The sequence below is a fragment of the Oncorhynchus mykiss genome, chromosome 15 (assembly GCF_013265735.2).
Source record: "Oncorhynchus mykiss isolate Arlee chromosome 15, USDA_OmykA_1.1, whole genome shotgun sequence".
Lineage (NCBI taxonomy): Eukaryota > Metazoa > Chordata > Actinopteri > Salmoniformes > Salmonidae > Oncorhynchus > Oncorhynchus mykiss.
Window position 1 is genome coordinate 40,403,366 of NC_048579.1, and position 17,489 is coordinate 40,420,854.

The window sequence follows — 17,489 nt, forward strand, 5'->3', positions numbered from 1 at the left end:
AGGCAGTTTACTTTGGGCACGTCAGTCAGGCGGAAATTGAGAAAAAAGGACCCTAGCATTAAGAAGTTTTAATTTGCGACATGAGGCTTATTTGATCGAATAGAAGTTTTATAATGGTTAGGTTGTTATGAATGCACTGATTTAAGTCGACGCATGTGGCATTTTGGCAAATTTGAAATAAATCAACTTTATATTGGAGTTGTGCCTGTTGTCAGAGATAGATATATGATCCGTTTTAACATGGACATTATAAAGTAGTCAATTTAGTGGGGATTTCTATGAGTTAGGAGCAAAAAAAATGTGTTTGACTTTAAAAAGGAGATAGGATGGCCAGCGCCATTGAGGCTATCACAAACGCTATAATGGCAAAGACACAAAGATGAGTCCTGTATCCATCTCTATGGTCTGTTGTTCACATGTGTATCTGATCTCTCATTGGCTAGAATGGTCCCACCTGATCTTGCCTCCTCCCACCTTCTATCTTTGAGGACATGTATTGCCATTGTTAGAGTGGTCACTTGACTAACTTTTCAATATAACAGACAATCTTTGGATCAACTGATCTGCTAGTTTATTCTTGTGGATTTTTGGTTGCAAGCAAGTTTGTCTTAACACAGGTGCATGTAATCTGCCATTAGTAGCGTTTTAAGAAATCCAGCATTAACATACGAGTGTTCTGCCCGTTGGTTGCAATTGGCCAATAGTTCTAAGAGTAACATTGATAAACAGCAAATTAATGGATGGGAAACAAATAAAAGATTTACCTGGTTCCCCCTTCATTCCAGGAAAACCAATCACACCTAGAGTAGAACAGAGACAGTACAGCTACTGACAACTGATCGAACATAACACTGGAATTGACAGTGGAATTAATCGGCTTTCTACTAGAGAGAGAGAGAGAGAGAGAGAGAGAGAGAGACTCAGTGGTCTACAGTGCATTTGTCTAACATAGGGCTGCATCCCAAATTGAACACTATTCCTCATTATTAGTGTACTACTTTTGACCAGAACTCTGGTTAAAAGTAGTGCGCTATATAGAGAATAGGTAGTTAGTTGTCAGTGTGCTGGTATACCTTGATTACCAGTATAGCCAGGGGGTCCGAGGGGCCCAGGAAAACCCTGCAAGCCTTTGATTCTCCCATTGAGTTGAATCAACTGTAGGTGAAGGACGACAAGCAGCGGTTAAAACTAGCCAAAGTCCATGGGACCAGCGTTGCAGATTGATACACAGTATAGTAGGCTGACTTTCAAATGACACCCCATTCCCCTTAGTGCACTTATTTTGTCCAGAGCTGTTGCTTCTGTGGTGAAAAGTGCTAAGGCGCTTGCAAAAAGCAGTGCACTATATGGGGAATAATAATAACAACAATAATTTATTTAACTTGTATAGCGCTTTTCATTACAGAAAATAATATCAAAGTGCATAAAAAGCAAAACAAACAAACAACAAATGTACATTGAGATTGTAGAGTTGGCGAATGAATGTCTCAATTTAGAATAGGGTGTATTTTCAGATTTGCACAAGTTGTGTATGTTAACTAAGTTAACTAATTGAAGGCACTATTGACTATTGTCAACTATTGACATGATACTAATATGAACATGATAACAATATATTGTCACTCACATCCCCTGGAGGACCTGTGGGTCCGCGGTCACCTTTGTCACCCTGAATTCAGACAGCCACAGAGAGGGTGACCCACACATATACATTACAAAGACAGTAGAGCGAATGCAATACTCAACATAAGTGTAGGGCAGGGTTGGGATCAATTCCAGGTAATTCATGAAGTAAACCAAATTCCAATTCCACATTTTTTAAAATTTAATTTAAATCTAATTGAAAAGTATTTAAAGAGACGTGGAATTTGAATTTCAGTGTACTTCCTGAATTGAAATTGGCCCCAACCGTGGTGTCTAGTCTATTATTGAGGTCGGAATACTGACTTGAGATCCGTGCCCGAAACTCTGACTCTAACCATGCACTCGTACAGAAAATTATCACACAGATCTTAAGTGAGGATTCAGGCCCGTATGACTGACTGACTGACCGATACAATAGCCGATTGAAGGCAGTAGGACATACCATTGAACCTTCTGTTCCAGGAGGTCCCTGGTAGCCCACATCACCTTTCTCACCCTGACAGGAGAAAGAGAGAGAGAGAGAGGCTAGAGGTCATGATCAGATGAGCTCCTGCATTTTTCAGCATTTTCTCAAAAAAATATAGATTTAGAGTTAGATAAACTTGGCTTTTTTGTCAGGAACATATACAGGATGCTACCCTCTACAACATAACCCTCACTTCAAGTCAAAACTCAAAACCTACAACCTGATTTTGGACGGATTTACGGAATCACCTGGAAGGTTTACAACTACCAAGGATTATTATTCTATACAGCAAATTCTCTGGAAAACAACAGAAACCTGAAAGCACCATCCAACCTGGAACTGAGTGAGTAATGTTTAGTCTGAAACTATATTTAATTTCCAAAAGTCAATCAGAAAAATACACTACATTACTTTATAAGGACTGAATGCTAACATAAGGCTGCCAAGCTTGATACAGCTTCAATTGGCACTGACGTGTCAAGTGAGAGGTGTCAAAGCCCTTTAACCTAACAATGGCAGGAGAGTCAAACAGTCTACTCCAACCAAATGGAGAGGCCTTAGAAGCTGCCTCCCGCTGTTCAGAGGTAATTAAAATACAGTACCCTGTGTATGTAAAGAATGATAAGGCAAGTAAAGATTTCAAAATGAAGCTTCTAATGGAATATCAAGAGACACTTTTTGCTGACTATTACAAAAATGGGAACATCCAACATCCAGCCTTATCTTCCACACAAACCATCCCCTGGCATGGCACAGTGCTATATTAGCACACTACCCCTTTGTTAAGAGAGGGGGTGTTAACGAGGGGTGGAAACTCAGGATACTTGACAACGAGGACTCTGAGTCAGCTAATATAAATCTCTATAAGTCAGGAACAGTAATGGTACAGGGCAACCCCAAACAGTTTCAGCAGGACTTTCACTTAATCAAAAAATTAGCCCAGCAGGAGAAGCTCTCCCTTGAGAAAGATACCCCCACCCCGAGCGGGTCAGATAAGACCTCTTCATTATATAACCCCACAGACGAGCCACGCCCAGTGGAAAGTCAACCTCCCAGCACAGAGTACTACCCTTTCATTGAAATGAAGGATACATTTACCCAGCTGGAGGTAAGGCAGGTGGAGCTGGAACAGCAGGTGATTACACTACAGTCATCACTGACCCAGACAACAGTCCAGCACAACAACACTCTCTTCACCAGACCCGGAGTGCTGGAGGTGGAGAGAGACCTTTCTGCATTCTGGACAGTGGTGAGACAACTTCAACAGGAGAAAGAGCAGGATCAGGAGAAGAACAGAGCACTAGAGGAGAGGATCAGACTGCTGGAGGAGAGGGTGAGGGGGATGGCGTGTGACAGAGAACAACCCACTAGAGAGGTGGCCACCCCCGCAGAGAAGCAGCCCACCTCATCCCACCTCTGCACCCGACAAAAGTCTCGACACCACAGCAGAACAGTCCACACCAAACCCTGACCATAACGTCGACATAACAGCAGAACACACAAATGAAGAACCCCAAGCCCAGAGGCTCTCACCCCCTCTGAGTAACCCCCCAGTCAGCCACCCTGATAGCCCTTCTGACACCCCCCCCCCCCCACACAGACACACACCCACTGAGGACATACACAAGACACAGATTGTTCTCCTTATGGACTCAAATGGGAAATATATACAAGAAAAAAAACTTTTTCCCAAACACAGTGTGTCTAAACTCTGGTGTCCAAACACCCAACGCGCCCTAGACCTTCTGTCTGAGGACCAACTAGGTTCACCTAGCCACATAATAATACACACAGGCACAAACAACCTGAGAACACAGCAGGAAAGGGTGGCCACAGCACTGAAGGGAGTGATTGACAAAGCTTCTTCTACTTTCCCCAATGTGCAAGTGGTTATCACCATCCTGCTACCATGAAAAGACTTCCACCCTGCCACAATACAGCGGGTAAACGCAAGTATTTCCCGTGACTGTGCCTCAAAACCAAATGTTTTCCTGGCCCACCACTCCACCCTGAACTTGAACAGCCTCTATGTCCAGGTCCACCTCTACAAGGCAGCAGGGCCCACCTTTGCCCGGACTCTAAAGGACATCACTCTCAAACGTATCCCCAACACTTCACACAGGAGCAACAGATCAATTGACACGCCGCCCAGACCAGCGAGACACCCTCCCAGACCTGCGGGACCCCCCCCCCCCCCCCCCCCCCCTGGACCTACACATAGAGGACCCACGCCAAGAGGACTTACATCCAGACCACAGCACCCCCAGCCACATCCACACCCCAACCAATCAACACCCCCCCCCCACGTCAACCATGCCCACACCCTATTTAGGCCCCCTCAGATCAGACCTATGCCCCTCATGCCCACCCCATGCACGCCACCCCCGCAAACAGGGCCTCAACATGGAAGTCACAGGCAGTGCCCAGGCAGTGAGCAGGCAAACAGGCCCAACCCCCACTCTTACACTATCCCAAGCCAATGGCATGTACCAGGTGCTCAGCAGGCTCTGCGCACACTTATTGGCCTGAGGACAAAGCACACAACCAACAACATTGGACACTTTATGGAACACAAAGCCTTCACTATATCATCCTGGAATATCTAAGGCCTGAGGTCATCTGCCTTTGGCCTAAAGAGCAGGAACCCGGACTTCACCAAAGAAATCGGTAATACAGACTAGAGGTCGACCGATTAATCTGAATGGCTGATTAATTAGGGCCGATTTCAAGTTTTCATAACAATCGGATATCGGTATTTTTGGGTGCCGATTTTTAAAAATGTAAAAATGTAATGTTATTTTTTTACACCTTTATTTAATCTTTATTTAACTAGGCAAGTCAGTTAAGAACACATTCTTATTTTCAATGACGGCCTAGGAACGGTGGGTTAACTGCCTCATTCAGGGGCAGAAAGACAGATTTTCACCTTGTCAGCACGGGGGATCCAATCTTGCAACCTTACAGTTAACTAGTCCAACGCAATAACGACCTGCCTCTCGATCGTTGCACTCCACAAGGAGACTGCCTGTTACGCAAATGCAGTAAGCCAAGGTAAGTTGCTAGCTAGCAATAAACTTATCTTACAAAAAACAATCAATCATAATCACTAGTTAACTACACATGGTTGATGATATTACTAGATATTATCTAGCGTGTCCTGTGTTGCATATAATCTGACTGAGCATACAAGTATCTAAGTATCTGACTGAGCGGTGGTAGGCAGAAGCAGGCGCGTAAACGTTCATTCAAACAGCACTTTCGTGCCTTTTGCCAGCAGCTATTCGTTGTGCGTCAAACTCCGGAGATGAAGCTGGTGTGACCGAAGTGAAATGGCTGGCTAGTTAGCGCGCACTAATAGCGTTTCAAACTTCACCCGCTCTGAGCCTTGGGGTGGTTGTCTCCCTTGCTCTGCATGGGTAACGCTGCTTCGATGTGGTGGCTGTTGTCGTTGTGTTGCTGGTTCGAGCCCAGGGAGGAGCGAGGAGAGGGATGGAAGCTATACTGTTACACTGGCAATACTAAAGTGACTATAAGAACATCCAATAGTCAAAGGTTAATGAAATACAAATGGTATAGAGGAAAATAGTCCTATAATAACTACAACCTAAAACTTCTTACCTGGGAATATTGAAGACTCATGTTAAAAGGAACCACCAGCTTTCATATGTTCTCATGTTCTGAGCAAGGAACTGAAACGTTAGCTTTCTTACATAGCACATATTGCAATTTTACGTTCTTCTCCAACACTTTGTTTTTGCATTATTTAAACCATTTCATTATCTACTTGAGGCTAAATTAATTTTATTGATGTATTATATTAAGTTAAAATAAGTGTTAATTCAGTATTGTTGTAATTGTCATTATTACAATTTTTTTTAAAATATTTTTTAAATCGGCCAATTAATCAGTATCGGCTTTTTTGGTCCTCCAATAATCGGTATCGGCGTTGAAAAATCATAATCGGTCGACCTCTAAAACAGACATTGTCATCCTGCAAGAAACCTGGTATAGAGGGGACGGACCCACCCGTTGCCCTCTAGGTTACAGAGAGCTGGTAGTCCCATCCACCAAACTACCAGGTGTGAAACAGGGAAGGGGACTCAGGGGGTGTGCTAATTTGTTATAGAGCAGACCTAACTCACGCCATTCAATTAATCAAAACATTAACATTTGTCTAGAAATTCAAAAGGAAATGATCTTAACAGAGAAAAATGTCCTCCTGTGTGCTACTTATATCCCCCCACTAGAATCCCGATACTTTAATGAAAACAGCTTCTCCATCCTGGAGGGGGAGATCAATCATTTCCAGGCCCAGGGACATGTACTAGTCTGTGGCAACCTAAATGCCAGAACCGGACAAGAACCTGACACCCTCAGCACACAGGGGGACAAACACCTGCCTGCAGGTGACAGCATTCCCTCCCCCATATGCCCCCCTAGGCACAACTATGACAACATAACCAACAAAAACGGGTCACAACTCCTGCAGCTCTGTCGCACGCTGGGTATGTACATAGTCAATGGTAGTCTTCGAGGAGACTCCTATGGTAGGTACACCTACAGTGGGGAGAACAAGTATTTGATACACTGCCGATTTTGCAAGTTTTCCTACTTACAAAGCATGTAGAAGTCTGTAATTTTTATCATAAGTACACTTCAACTGTGAGAGACGGAATCTAAAACAAAAATCCAGAAAACCACATTGTATGATTTTTAAGTAATTAATTTGCATTTTATTGCATGACATAAGTATTTGATCACCTACCAACCAGTAAGAATTCAATCTCTCACAGACCTGTTAGTTTTTCTTTAAGAAGCCATCCTGTTCTCCACTCATTACCTGTATTAACTGCACCTGTTTGAACCACCCTCGGTCTGGGGCTCCATGCAAGATCTCACCTCGTGGGGCATCAATGATCATGAGGAAGGCGAGGGATCAGCCCAGAACTACATGGCAGAACCTGGTCAATGACCTGAAGAGAGCTGGGACCACAGTCTCGAAGAAAACCATTAGTAACACACCACGCCGTCATGGATTAAAATCCTGCAACGCACGCAAGGTCCCCCTGCTCAAGCCAGCGCATGTCCAGGCCCATCTGAAGTTTGCCAATGACCATCTGGATGATCCAGAGGAGGAATGGGAGAAGGTCATGTGATCTGATGAGACAAAAATATAGCTTTTTGGTCTAAACTCCACTTGCCTTGTTTGGAGGAAGAAGAAGGATGAGTACAACCTCAAGAACACCATCCCAACCGTGAAGCATGGAGGTGGAAACATCATTCTTTGGGGATGCTTTTCTGCAAAGGGGACAGGACGACTGCACCATATTGAGGGGAGGATGGATGGGGCCATGTATCGCGAGATCTTGGCCAACAACCTCCTTCCCTCAGTAAGAGCATTGAAGATGGGTCGTGGCTGGGTCTTCCAGCATGACAACGACCCGAAACACACAGCCAGGGCAACTAAGGAGTGCCTCCGTAAGAAGCATCTCAAGGTCCTGGAGTGGACTAGCCAGTCTCCAGACCTGAACCCAATGGAAAATCTTTGGAGGGAGCTGAAAGTCCATATTGCCCAGCGACAGCCCCGAAACCTTAAGGATCTGGAGAAGGTCTGTATGGAGGAGTGGGCCAAAATCCCTGCTGCAGTGTGTGCAAACCTGGTCAAGAACTACAGGAAACGTATGATCTCTGTAATTGCAAACAAAGGTTTCTGTACCAAATATTAAGTTCTGCTTTTCTGATGTATCAAATACTTATGTCATGCAATAAAATGCAAATTAATTACTTAAAAATCATACAATGTGATTTTCTTGATTTTTGTTTTAGATTCCGTCTCTCACAGTTGAAGTGTACCTATGATAAAAATTACAGACCTAAGAAAACCTGCAAAATCGGCAGTGTATCAAATACTTGTTCTCCCCACTGTATAGCTCATCTCTTGGCAGTAGTACTGTAGACTACTTTATCACTGACCTCAACCCAGAGTCTCTCAGAGCGTTCACAGTCAGCCCACTGACACCCCTATCAGACCACAGCAAAAACACGTCTACTTCAACAGAGCAATACCCAATCATGAGGCATCAAAGCCAAAGGAATTGAGTAACATTAAGAAATGCTATAGATGGAAGGAATGCAGTTTGGAAACCTACCAAAAAACAATTAGGCAACAACAAAGTCAATCCCTTTTAGACAATTTCCTGGGTAAAACATTCCACTGTAATAATGAAGGTGTAAACTTGTCAGTAGAAAATCTTAACAGTATATTTGACCGCTCAGCTTCCCTATCAAATCTAAAAATCTCAAATAGAAAACTGAAGAAAATGAACAACAATGACAAATGGTTTGAGGAAGAATGCAAAAATCTAAGAAAGAAATTGAGAAACCTGTCCAACCAAAAACATAGAGACCCGGAAAACCTGAGTCTACGCCTTCACTATGGTGAATCATTAAAACAATACAGAAATACACTACAGAAAAAGAAGGCACAGCACGTCAGAAATCAACTCAATGTAATTGAAGAATCCATAGACTCTAACCACTTCTGGGAAAATTGGAAAACACTAAACAAACAACAACACGAAGAATTATCTATCCAAAATGGAGATGTATGGGTAAACCACTTCTCCAATCTTTTTGGCTCTATAACAAAGAATAAAGAGCAAAAACATATACAGGATCAAATGCAAATCTTAGAATCAACTATTAAAGACTACCAGAAGCCACTGGATTCTCCAATTACCTTGAATGAGCTACAGGACAAAATAAAAACCCTCCAACCCAAAAAGGCATGTGGTGTTGATGGTATCCTTAATGAAATGATCAAATATACAGACTACAAATTCCAATTGGCTATACTGAAACTCTTTAACATCATCCTTAGCTCTGACATCTTCCCCAATATTTGGAACCAAGGACTGATCACAAATTTGACCCCAATAACTAACCTTGGGAAAATCCTCTGCATTATCATTAACAGCAGACTCATACATTTTCTCAATGCAAACAATGTACTGAGCAAATGTCAAATTGGCTTTAAACCAAATTATCGTACGACAGACCATGTATTCACCCTGCACACCCTAATTGACAACCAAACAAACCAAAACAAAGGCAAAGTCTTCTCATGCTTTGTTGATTTCAAAAAAGCCTTTGACTCAATTTGGCATGAGGGTCTGCTATACAAATTGATGGAAAGTGGTGTTGGGGATAAAACATATGACAATATAAAATCCATGTACACAAACAACAAATGTGCAAAAAACACACTTTTCTTCCCACAAGGCTGTGGGGTGAGACAGGGATGCAGCTTAAGCCCCACCCTCTTCAACATAAATATATATACAAAAAGGTCCAGTCACCAGGACCACAAATACAAATTCCATCTAGACACCGTTGCCCTAGAGCACACAAAAAACTATACATACCTTGGCCTAAACATCAGCGCCACAGGTAACTTTCACAAAGCTGTGAACGATCTGATAGACAAGGCAAGACGGGCATTCTATGCCATCAAAAGGAACATAAAATTCAACATACATATTAGGATCTGGCTAAAAATACTTGAATCAGTCATAGAACCCATTGCCCCTTATGGTTGTGAGGTCTGGGGTCCGCTCACCAACCAAGATTTCACAAAATGAGACAAACACCAAAATGAGACTCTGCATGCGTAATTCTGCAAAGATATCCTTCGCATACAATGTAGAACACCAAATAATGCATGCAGAGCAGAATTAGGCCGATACCCACTAATTATAAAAATCCAGAAAAGAGACGTTAAATTCTACAACCACCTCAAAGGAAGCGATTCCCAAACCTTTCATAACAAAGCCATCATCTACAGAGAGATGAACCTGGAGAAGAGTCCCCGAAGCAAGCTGGTCCTGGGGCCAGCTGTTCACAAACAGACCCCACAGAGCCCCAGGACAGCAACACAATTAGACCCAACCAAATCATGAGAAGACAAAAATATAATTACTTGACACATTGGAAAGAATTAACAAAAAAACAGAGCAAACTAGAATGCTATTTGGCCCTAAACAGAGAGTACACAGTGGCAGAATACCTTACACTGTGACTGACCAAAACTTAAGGAAAGCTTTGACTATGTACAGACTCAGTGAGCATAGCCTTGCTATTGAGAAAGGCCGCCGTAGGCAGACATGGCTCTCAAGAGAAGACAGTGCACACTGCCCACAAAATGAGGTGGAAACTGAGCTGCACTTCCTAACCTCCTGCCCAATGTATGACCATATTAGAGACACATATTTCCCTCAGATTACACAGATCCACAAAGAATTCGAAAACAAACCCAATTTTGATAAACTCCCATATCTACCGGGTGAAATTCCACAGTGTGCCATCACAACAGCATTATTTGTGACCTGTTGCCACAAGAAAAGGGCAACCAGTGAAGAACAAACACCATTGTAAATACAACCCATATTTATGCTTATTTATTTTCCCCTGTGTACTTTAAGCATTTGTACATTGTTACAACACTGTATATATACATAATATGACATTTAAATATTATCTACCTCACTTGCTTTGGCATTGTTAACACATGTTTCCCATGCCAATTAAGCCCCTTGAATTGAACTGAATTTATATTTTATTTAAGTCTATTCAACCTTTAATTATTCAGATTTTGTGATAAAATATCTTATGCAAGAGAGATTTGAGGATTCATGTATACAGGGTAGGAGTGCTGATTTAGGATCAGTTTTGCTTTTTTGTTCACAATGAATGAGATTACATGGATAATGCGGGCAAGACCTGGGCCCAGTTTTTCAAAACTTTTCATTTGGATGATAATGATCTGGATTCTGTGTTCCCCTATTTTGAAATCCAGGATCAGATCAATCTAACTGATTTTGAGCCATTTTTTCAGAAATATCCAGTAATAGAGGCTGCAATATGACTTGTAAGTAAGTACATGTATTTATTTGACACTTCTCAAAACTGACTACATACCTGTGCTGCAGTCAATTTAAAATAATAAAAACTGTTCATACAGTTAGTAACCCTTGGTTTGAAGATGACATTTACTCTGACATTTCTGATTCAGAGGGGTTGAGTTAAATGCGGAAGACACATTCCAGTTGAATGCATTTAGTTGTACAACTGACTAGGTATTTCCCTTTCTCTGTTATAGTGCAATTCACCTTTCTAAATCCACACTGAATAAACCCTTCCAGTGGGATCAAGATTATCAAAACTGTTCAGAATCATAACTATCCTTATCACTACTGCCTTTGATCTTTGAAAAATGTAAAAAAAATGTAAAAATGTAATCTTGATTGAAGCAGTGGTGGAAAAAGTACCAAATTGTCATACTTGAGTAAAAGTAAAGATACCTAATAGAAAATACTACTTAAGTAAAAGTATAAAAGTATATGCTTTTAAATATTGTTGAGTATCAACAGTAAATGTAAATGCTAAAATATACTTAAGTATCAAAAGTAAATGTAAAAGTATAAATAATTGTACATTTCTTATATTAAGCAATTCCTTGTTTATTTATTTATTTACGGATAGCCAGGGGCACGCTCCAACACTAAGATATAATTTACAAGCGAAGCATGTGCTTAGTGTACACCAAATCAGAGGCTGTGGGGATGACCAGTCATGTTCTGTTGATAAGTGTGTGAATTAGGCCATTTTCCTGTCCTGCTTAGCATTCAAAATGTAAAAGTACTTTTGGGTGTCAGGGAAAATGTATGGAGTAAAAAGTACATAATTTTATTTAGGAATGTAGTAAAAGTAAAAGTTGTCAAAAATATAAATAGTAAAGTACAGATACTTAAAATACGACTTATGTAGTACTTTAAAGTATTTTTACCTAAATACTTTATACTACTGGATTAAAGTTTAGATTGGATTACCAAATCACAATCCGAATGATCGGAATCATATTTTTCAGTTTCGAAATACCCAATTCTAAGATTTATTCCAATCCCATTGAAAAACTGGGCCCTGATCCTAGGTCCACACCCCTACTTTGAAACACTTAATACGTACGGACGCTGGTCAAGATAGTAAATTACAGTACATTACACATTTTGCCAAACAGTAAGCATGTCAAAAACAATTCTCAAGTCACATGTAGCCCTAGTGGCAAAGACAATTGGTTGGGAAAAGGATTGGCAATCAGGTGGGTTATGTTCAAGTGGAGTTGACATGGCAACATGGCAAAATGCATATACATAATGCATGTACATAATAACCTTTTACAAAGTGAGCCACAAAGGACCATGTACAGTACATACAAGTTATGATAGTTGTCTGGATATTTGTTTTACCTGAATTCCATAGGTCCCATGGTCCCCATCTTTCCCAGGTTTCCCCTGAAAAACAGAACCTCTGTTAGACACAGGTGTTTGTCAGTATTTGTGTGTCTGTGGGCCCTACTATTGTGAGTAGGACACATCCACATGTGAGAATGATAACATCCATAATACCATTGTAAAACTCTACAGTATTTTAAATATGATATGCAGTGACTGGAGTCATAGAGCTACCAGAGCCCCAGGTTCTCCTTGGTCGCCTTTGTTCCCTTTATATCCACGACGCCCAGGGAGACCCTAAAAAAAAGAAAAAAAGAATGTAAAATACCGACAGACAGGCAAGCAGTCAAACAGAAAAGAAAGGACGGCCAGATGGACAGACAGACAAAGCACAGCCCACAAGTAGTAGTATACATGCAATGGGATTTGAACTGGCAACTTTTGTACTGGCTCAAAGATCATGTCAATTATTACATTCAAATCAATTAGTTTAATTTAATTCGCTGTAATGATCCCCCATAGTTTATAACTCACATGCTGGCCAGTACACCCCTTCTCTCCTGTATCACCTGGCTCCCCCTGCAATGAGAAGAAAGTCAGAACACTTTTCTACTTGTGTGACAATATGATGTATACGGGTAATAATGATGATGAAGCTGATTTGGGTGATGGTGATTGGTAATTATGTTTGCCAGTAACCGAACGGTTGCTGGTTCAAATCCCTGAGCTGACTAGGTGAAAAATCTGTTGATGTGCCTTTGAGCAAGGCACTTAACCCTAATTGCTCCTGTAAGTCACTCTGGATAAGAGCTTCTGCTAAATGACTAAAATGTAAATGTGATGATCATGATTTGTGTCAGTGTGGACTAGTAAAAATTGCTCTGAGAGAAACCGAGTATGTTAAGTGTGGCAAACCTTCAGTTCCTTGGGTCCCTCTGCATACAGCTTTATGCCCTTCTGTCCAGGTATCCCAGGAGGGCCTTGGTCACCCTGAGAACAAAACATTTACATTTTGTCACAATATACTGTACATTAGATACACTCAGCATGCATCCAGAACAAACTATACTGAGGCAGGATAATATGCAAGAGAGAGTTGTACTGTATGTGAAAGTAGAAAAGATCGATATCACACATGTAGGTAATACCTTTTGACCTCTTGGACCTGGAATTACAGGGCTTGGACCTTCCTGGCCCTGAAACAGAAATAAAGCTACTATAAATAGTGCAACACACCCCTCTAAATGTCAGGAACTGAAGAGGGACATCACTCAATATCACATTGTTACTATATTGTTAGTGCAGTAAGGTCAACGCCATGGACAGCTCCAAAACATACAGGAAGAAACGCATGTACAAACATACACACACACACACACACACACACACACACACACACACACACACACACACACACACACACACACACACACACACACACACACACACACACACACACACACACAAATGGAAATAAGTATTTACTATGAGACTGACCTTCTCTCCCTGTACACCTGTTAACCCAGGTAATCCCTGGAAATATAAATAATAATTTAAAGTCAGTGATTTATACATTCAGGAAGAGCACATGGAATCATGAATGAGGACATTCAGAAAAACATTACAGTAAAAGCCTTTCAAAATAAACATAGGCTAATAAGTAAAAGAGAGGACACATATTGAACTTAATTTAGGTGTTAACTGACTGGAGTCCCGCTCGGTCCCTCCAGCCCAGGAAGACCCGGCCGTCCAGGTAACCCTCGCTGACCCTAAAAAACAGTGGCCAGTCAGTCGATTACACATTCAATTATTTTTTTCTATAATATTTTTTGTGATTTTGTATTTATTTAATGAGATAGGACAATGTTATTGAGGAGACAGTAAAGGTAGGAGAGATTATGAGTCAAAAGTGCAGTGGGTCGGATTCCAACCCATCCTTTCTCTAGTAGCCTCGGCTATACACATGTAACGGGGTCTGTGGCACTAACTACTCAACCTCACATGCCACGATACACATGAAAGTATAACTGTAATATAGGGCCCCAGGAGTTTTGCCTGACCATGTGAAAACTCTTGGTCCAAGTTACAACTATAGGGGCTGTGGTCAGGAAAGAAACTCCTGGCCAAAGTAATGATAGGTACTAGGCAAGCCCATCCTTTTCCTATTGTAATAGAAGCATAAACTCAGAGACATGTGAGTAATGGGTTGTGATCAATACAGTACGGAAAACGTATACACATAAAAAAATAGATTTAGTCCAGGTAATCCCTCCCTGTGCTAGTCAGCTTTCCTCCGTTTGGTGCTCAATGAACACAACCCAGGTGTAGGCAGGGTGGGAGGTCTCCTTACCTTGACACCATCTCTCCCTTGTGGTCCAAGATGTCCATCAACCTCAGCAGCGGGTGGGAAGTAGTAGGAGTCTCCCTGTAAGGACAATACTTTAATCTTAGGGTCCACAACAAAACACAAATTGTTTAGAGTAGATATATTTGGATGTACCTTAAATCCTGGCAATCCATGAACACCCTTCAATAAAAAAAGATAAGTGTGAGCTGCACATCACAACTTTACTGTAAAAGCTAAACAAGACCTGACACAAATGTATCTACCACTGTGGGGGCAAAACCTGGAACGGTGTCAACTGGCAGCAAAGGTGATGGACAGCTACATATATATTTATATGTTTATAATGATTGAGATCACATGACAGACAGCTGTGATGATGTCTAGCTTTTACGGTGATGACAGACAGACACAGTAAGGTGCTTTGTGGTTACGCCATAGCCTATGACATTTTCATAAGACTGAACACGGGGATCTTGTTTAAAAAATGAATTAAACACCATTTCCATTTTCAACAGTAATTTGTTCATACACAACACTTGTAAGAAGTATAATGTATTTTGTATATTTAAATATTAATTCATTAACTTTTATTTTGTTCACTCTTGGAAACCTTATTTATCAATTCCCATATTACAGGCTAATGATTAAGATCACATGATTGATGGCTGTGATTGATGACAGACAGACAGGAACAGTAAGGTGCTTAGTGACACTGGACACAGGATATTGACAGCACTTACTGGTAATCCAACAGGTCCCGGCACCCCAGGTAACCCTGGGTATCCACTGTCCCCCTGAAACACACACAATGATAGGGCATCAGATATGTACATACGTCTGTGTGTGTCTGTTTGTGAGCTTCAATAAGTACATAATAGCAAGACTGTACCTTCGTCCCATTGCATCCTGGGGTTCCTGATGGCCCCATTGGTCCTTCATTTCCTGGGATTCCCTGGAAGAGAGGAAGTCATAGGGCCATTCACATACAAACACTTCACATCAATACTTACATGATACGGATAGCTTACAGTACACTAACACTAGAAGTTTTGACCAGTGTTGGGTTCAAAATTTTGAACATTGAGATATTAAATAAATGATAGAGAAAGAAGCATAGAATCAAAGGAGAAAGTTAAGGGTTCTCTGTAGAAGGACAGATAGCTGTGGAATGTGTTGGAATGTGTTGGGGAATGGGAGCAGAGCACCGTGTTGATATAGGGAGGACAGATGGATATCTGTGGATCAGGAGGTGAGGGGTGAGGTCAGTTCACCTTAAGGGAGTAATCAGGGTTAGTATCTGGTTACCTTCTTTCTTTTGGGCATAAACTAAGGATTGGAGAGAAGGAGTGTCTTAAGTAGGATGTATATAACCAATGGAGATAAATGTTTTGCTGTCTGATTACAGCTGTACAGAACCTTTGGGAAGAATTAAACTTGGTTAAAGCTTCTGTAGTGTCCGTGAGTCATTTACTCTGAAAAATAAGAACCTAACACCAGGAAAAGCCTGACTTGATCAGGAAAAACTATGGCCCCAATACTTATAATATAGAAAGGGTATGTTTTCAAGAACAATTCTGTGACTTACTTCAGCTGACCAAAGTATTTTTTATGTTGGTGGAAGAAGTTTAGAAGATGAATTGTTAGAGGCTAGAAGTAGTGACTGTAGTAGTAGTGGGAATAGTGACTGTAGCCCAGTAGTATTAGTAAACTCAGCAAAAAAAGAAACGTCGCTTTTCAGGACCATGTCTTTCGAAGATAATTAGTAAAAATCCAAATAACTTCAGAGATCTTCATTGTAAAAGGTTTAAACACTGTTCCCCATGCTTGTTCAATAAACCATAAACAATTAATGAACATGCACCTGTGGAACAGTCGTTAAGACACTAACAGCTTACAGACGGTAGGCAATTAAGGTCACAGAGTTGAAAAAATTTGGACACTAAAAACACCTTAATACTGACTCTGAAAAACACCAACAGAAAGATGCCCAGGGTCCCTGCTCATCAGCGTGAACATGCAAGGAGGCATGAGGACTGCAGATGTGGCCAGGGCAATAAATTGCTATGTCCGTAATGTGAGACGCCTAAGACAGCGCTACAGGGAGACAGGACGGACAGCTGATCGTCCTCGCAGTGGCAGACCACATGTAACAACACCTGCATAGGATCGGTACATCCGAACATCACACCAGCGAGACAGGTAAAGGATGGCAACAACACCTACCCGAGTTATACCAGGAACGCACAATCCCTCCATCAGTGCTCAGATTGTACGCAATAGGCTAAGAGAGGCTGGACTGAGGGCTTGTAGGCCTGTTGTAAGGCCGGTCCTCACCGGCAACAACGTCACCTATGGGCACAAACCTACCGTCGCTGGACCAGACAGGACTGGCAAAAAGTGCTCTTCACTGACGAATTACAGTTTTGTCTCACCAGGGTTTCGCGCTTATCGACGAAGGAATGAGCGTTACACCGAGGCCTGTACTCTGGAGCTGGATTGATTTGAAGGAGGAGGGTCCGTCATGGTCTGGGGCGGTGTGTCACAGCATCATCGGACTGATCTTGTTGTCATTGCAGGCAATCTCAACGCTGTGCATTAAAGGGAAGACATCCTCCTCCTTCATGTGGTACCCTTCCTGCAGGCCACATCCTGACATGACCATTCACCAGCCAAACCGTTCGTTCTGTGCGTGATTTCCTGCAAGACAGGAATGTCAGTGTTCTGCCATGGCCAGCGAGGAGCC

General features: G+C 41.7%; 1 protein-coding gene across 1 annotated transcript in view; it reads right to left on the reverse strand.

Moving 5' to 3' along the window:
* Positions 1-17,489, reverse strand: part of col4a3 (collagen, type IV, alpha 3) — a 123,728-nt gene that overhangs the window by 52,671 nt on the left and 53,568 nt on the right. Inside the window, exons 6-20 of the mRNA XM_021563185.2 lie at positions 15,636-15,698; positions 15,487-15,540; positions 14,900-14,926; positions 14,750-14,824; positions 14,106-14,168; positions 13,897-13,932; positions 13,548-13,595; positions 13,315-13,389; positions 12,934-12,978; positions 12,634-12,696; positions 12,415-12,459; positions 2,087-2,140; positions 1,628-1,669; positions 1,074-1,155; positions 765-800 (exon numbers count right to left, since the gene is read on the reverse strand). Of these exons, the coding sequence (XP_021418860.1) occupies positions 765-800; positions 1,074-1,155; positions 1,628-1,669; positions 2,087-2,140; positions 12,415-12,459; positions 12,634-12,696; positions 12,934-12,978; positions 13,315-13,389; positions 13,548-13,595; positions 13,897-13,932; positions 14,106-14,168; positions 14,750-14,824; positions 14,900-14,926; positions 15,487-15,540; positions 15,636-15,698 (808 nt within the window). The remainder of the gene's footprint in view (positions 1-764; positions 801-1,073; positions 1,156-1,627; positions 1,670-2,086; positions 2,141-12,414; positions 12,460-12,633; positions 12,697-12,933; positions 12,979-13,314; positions 13,390-13,547; positions 13,596-13,896; positions 13,933-14,105; positions 14,169-14,749; positions 14,825-14,899; positions 14,927-15,486; positions 15,541-15,635; positions 15,699-17,489) is intronic.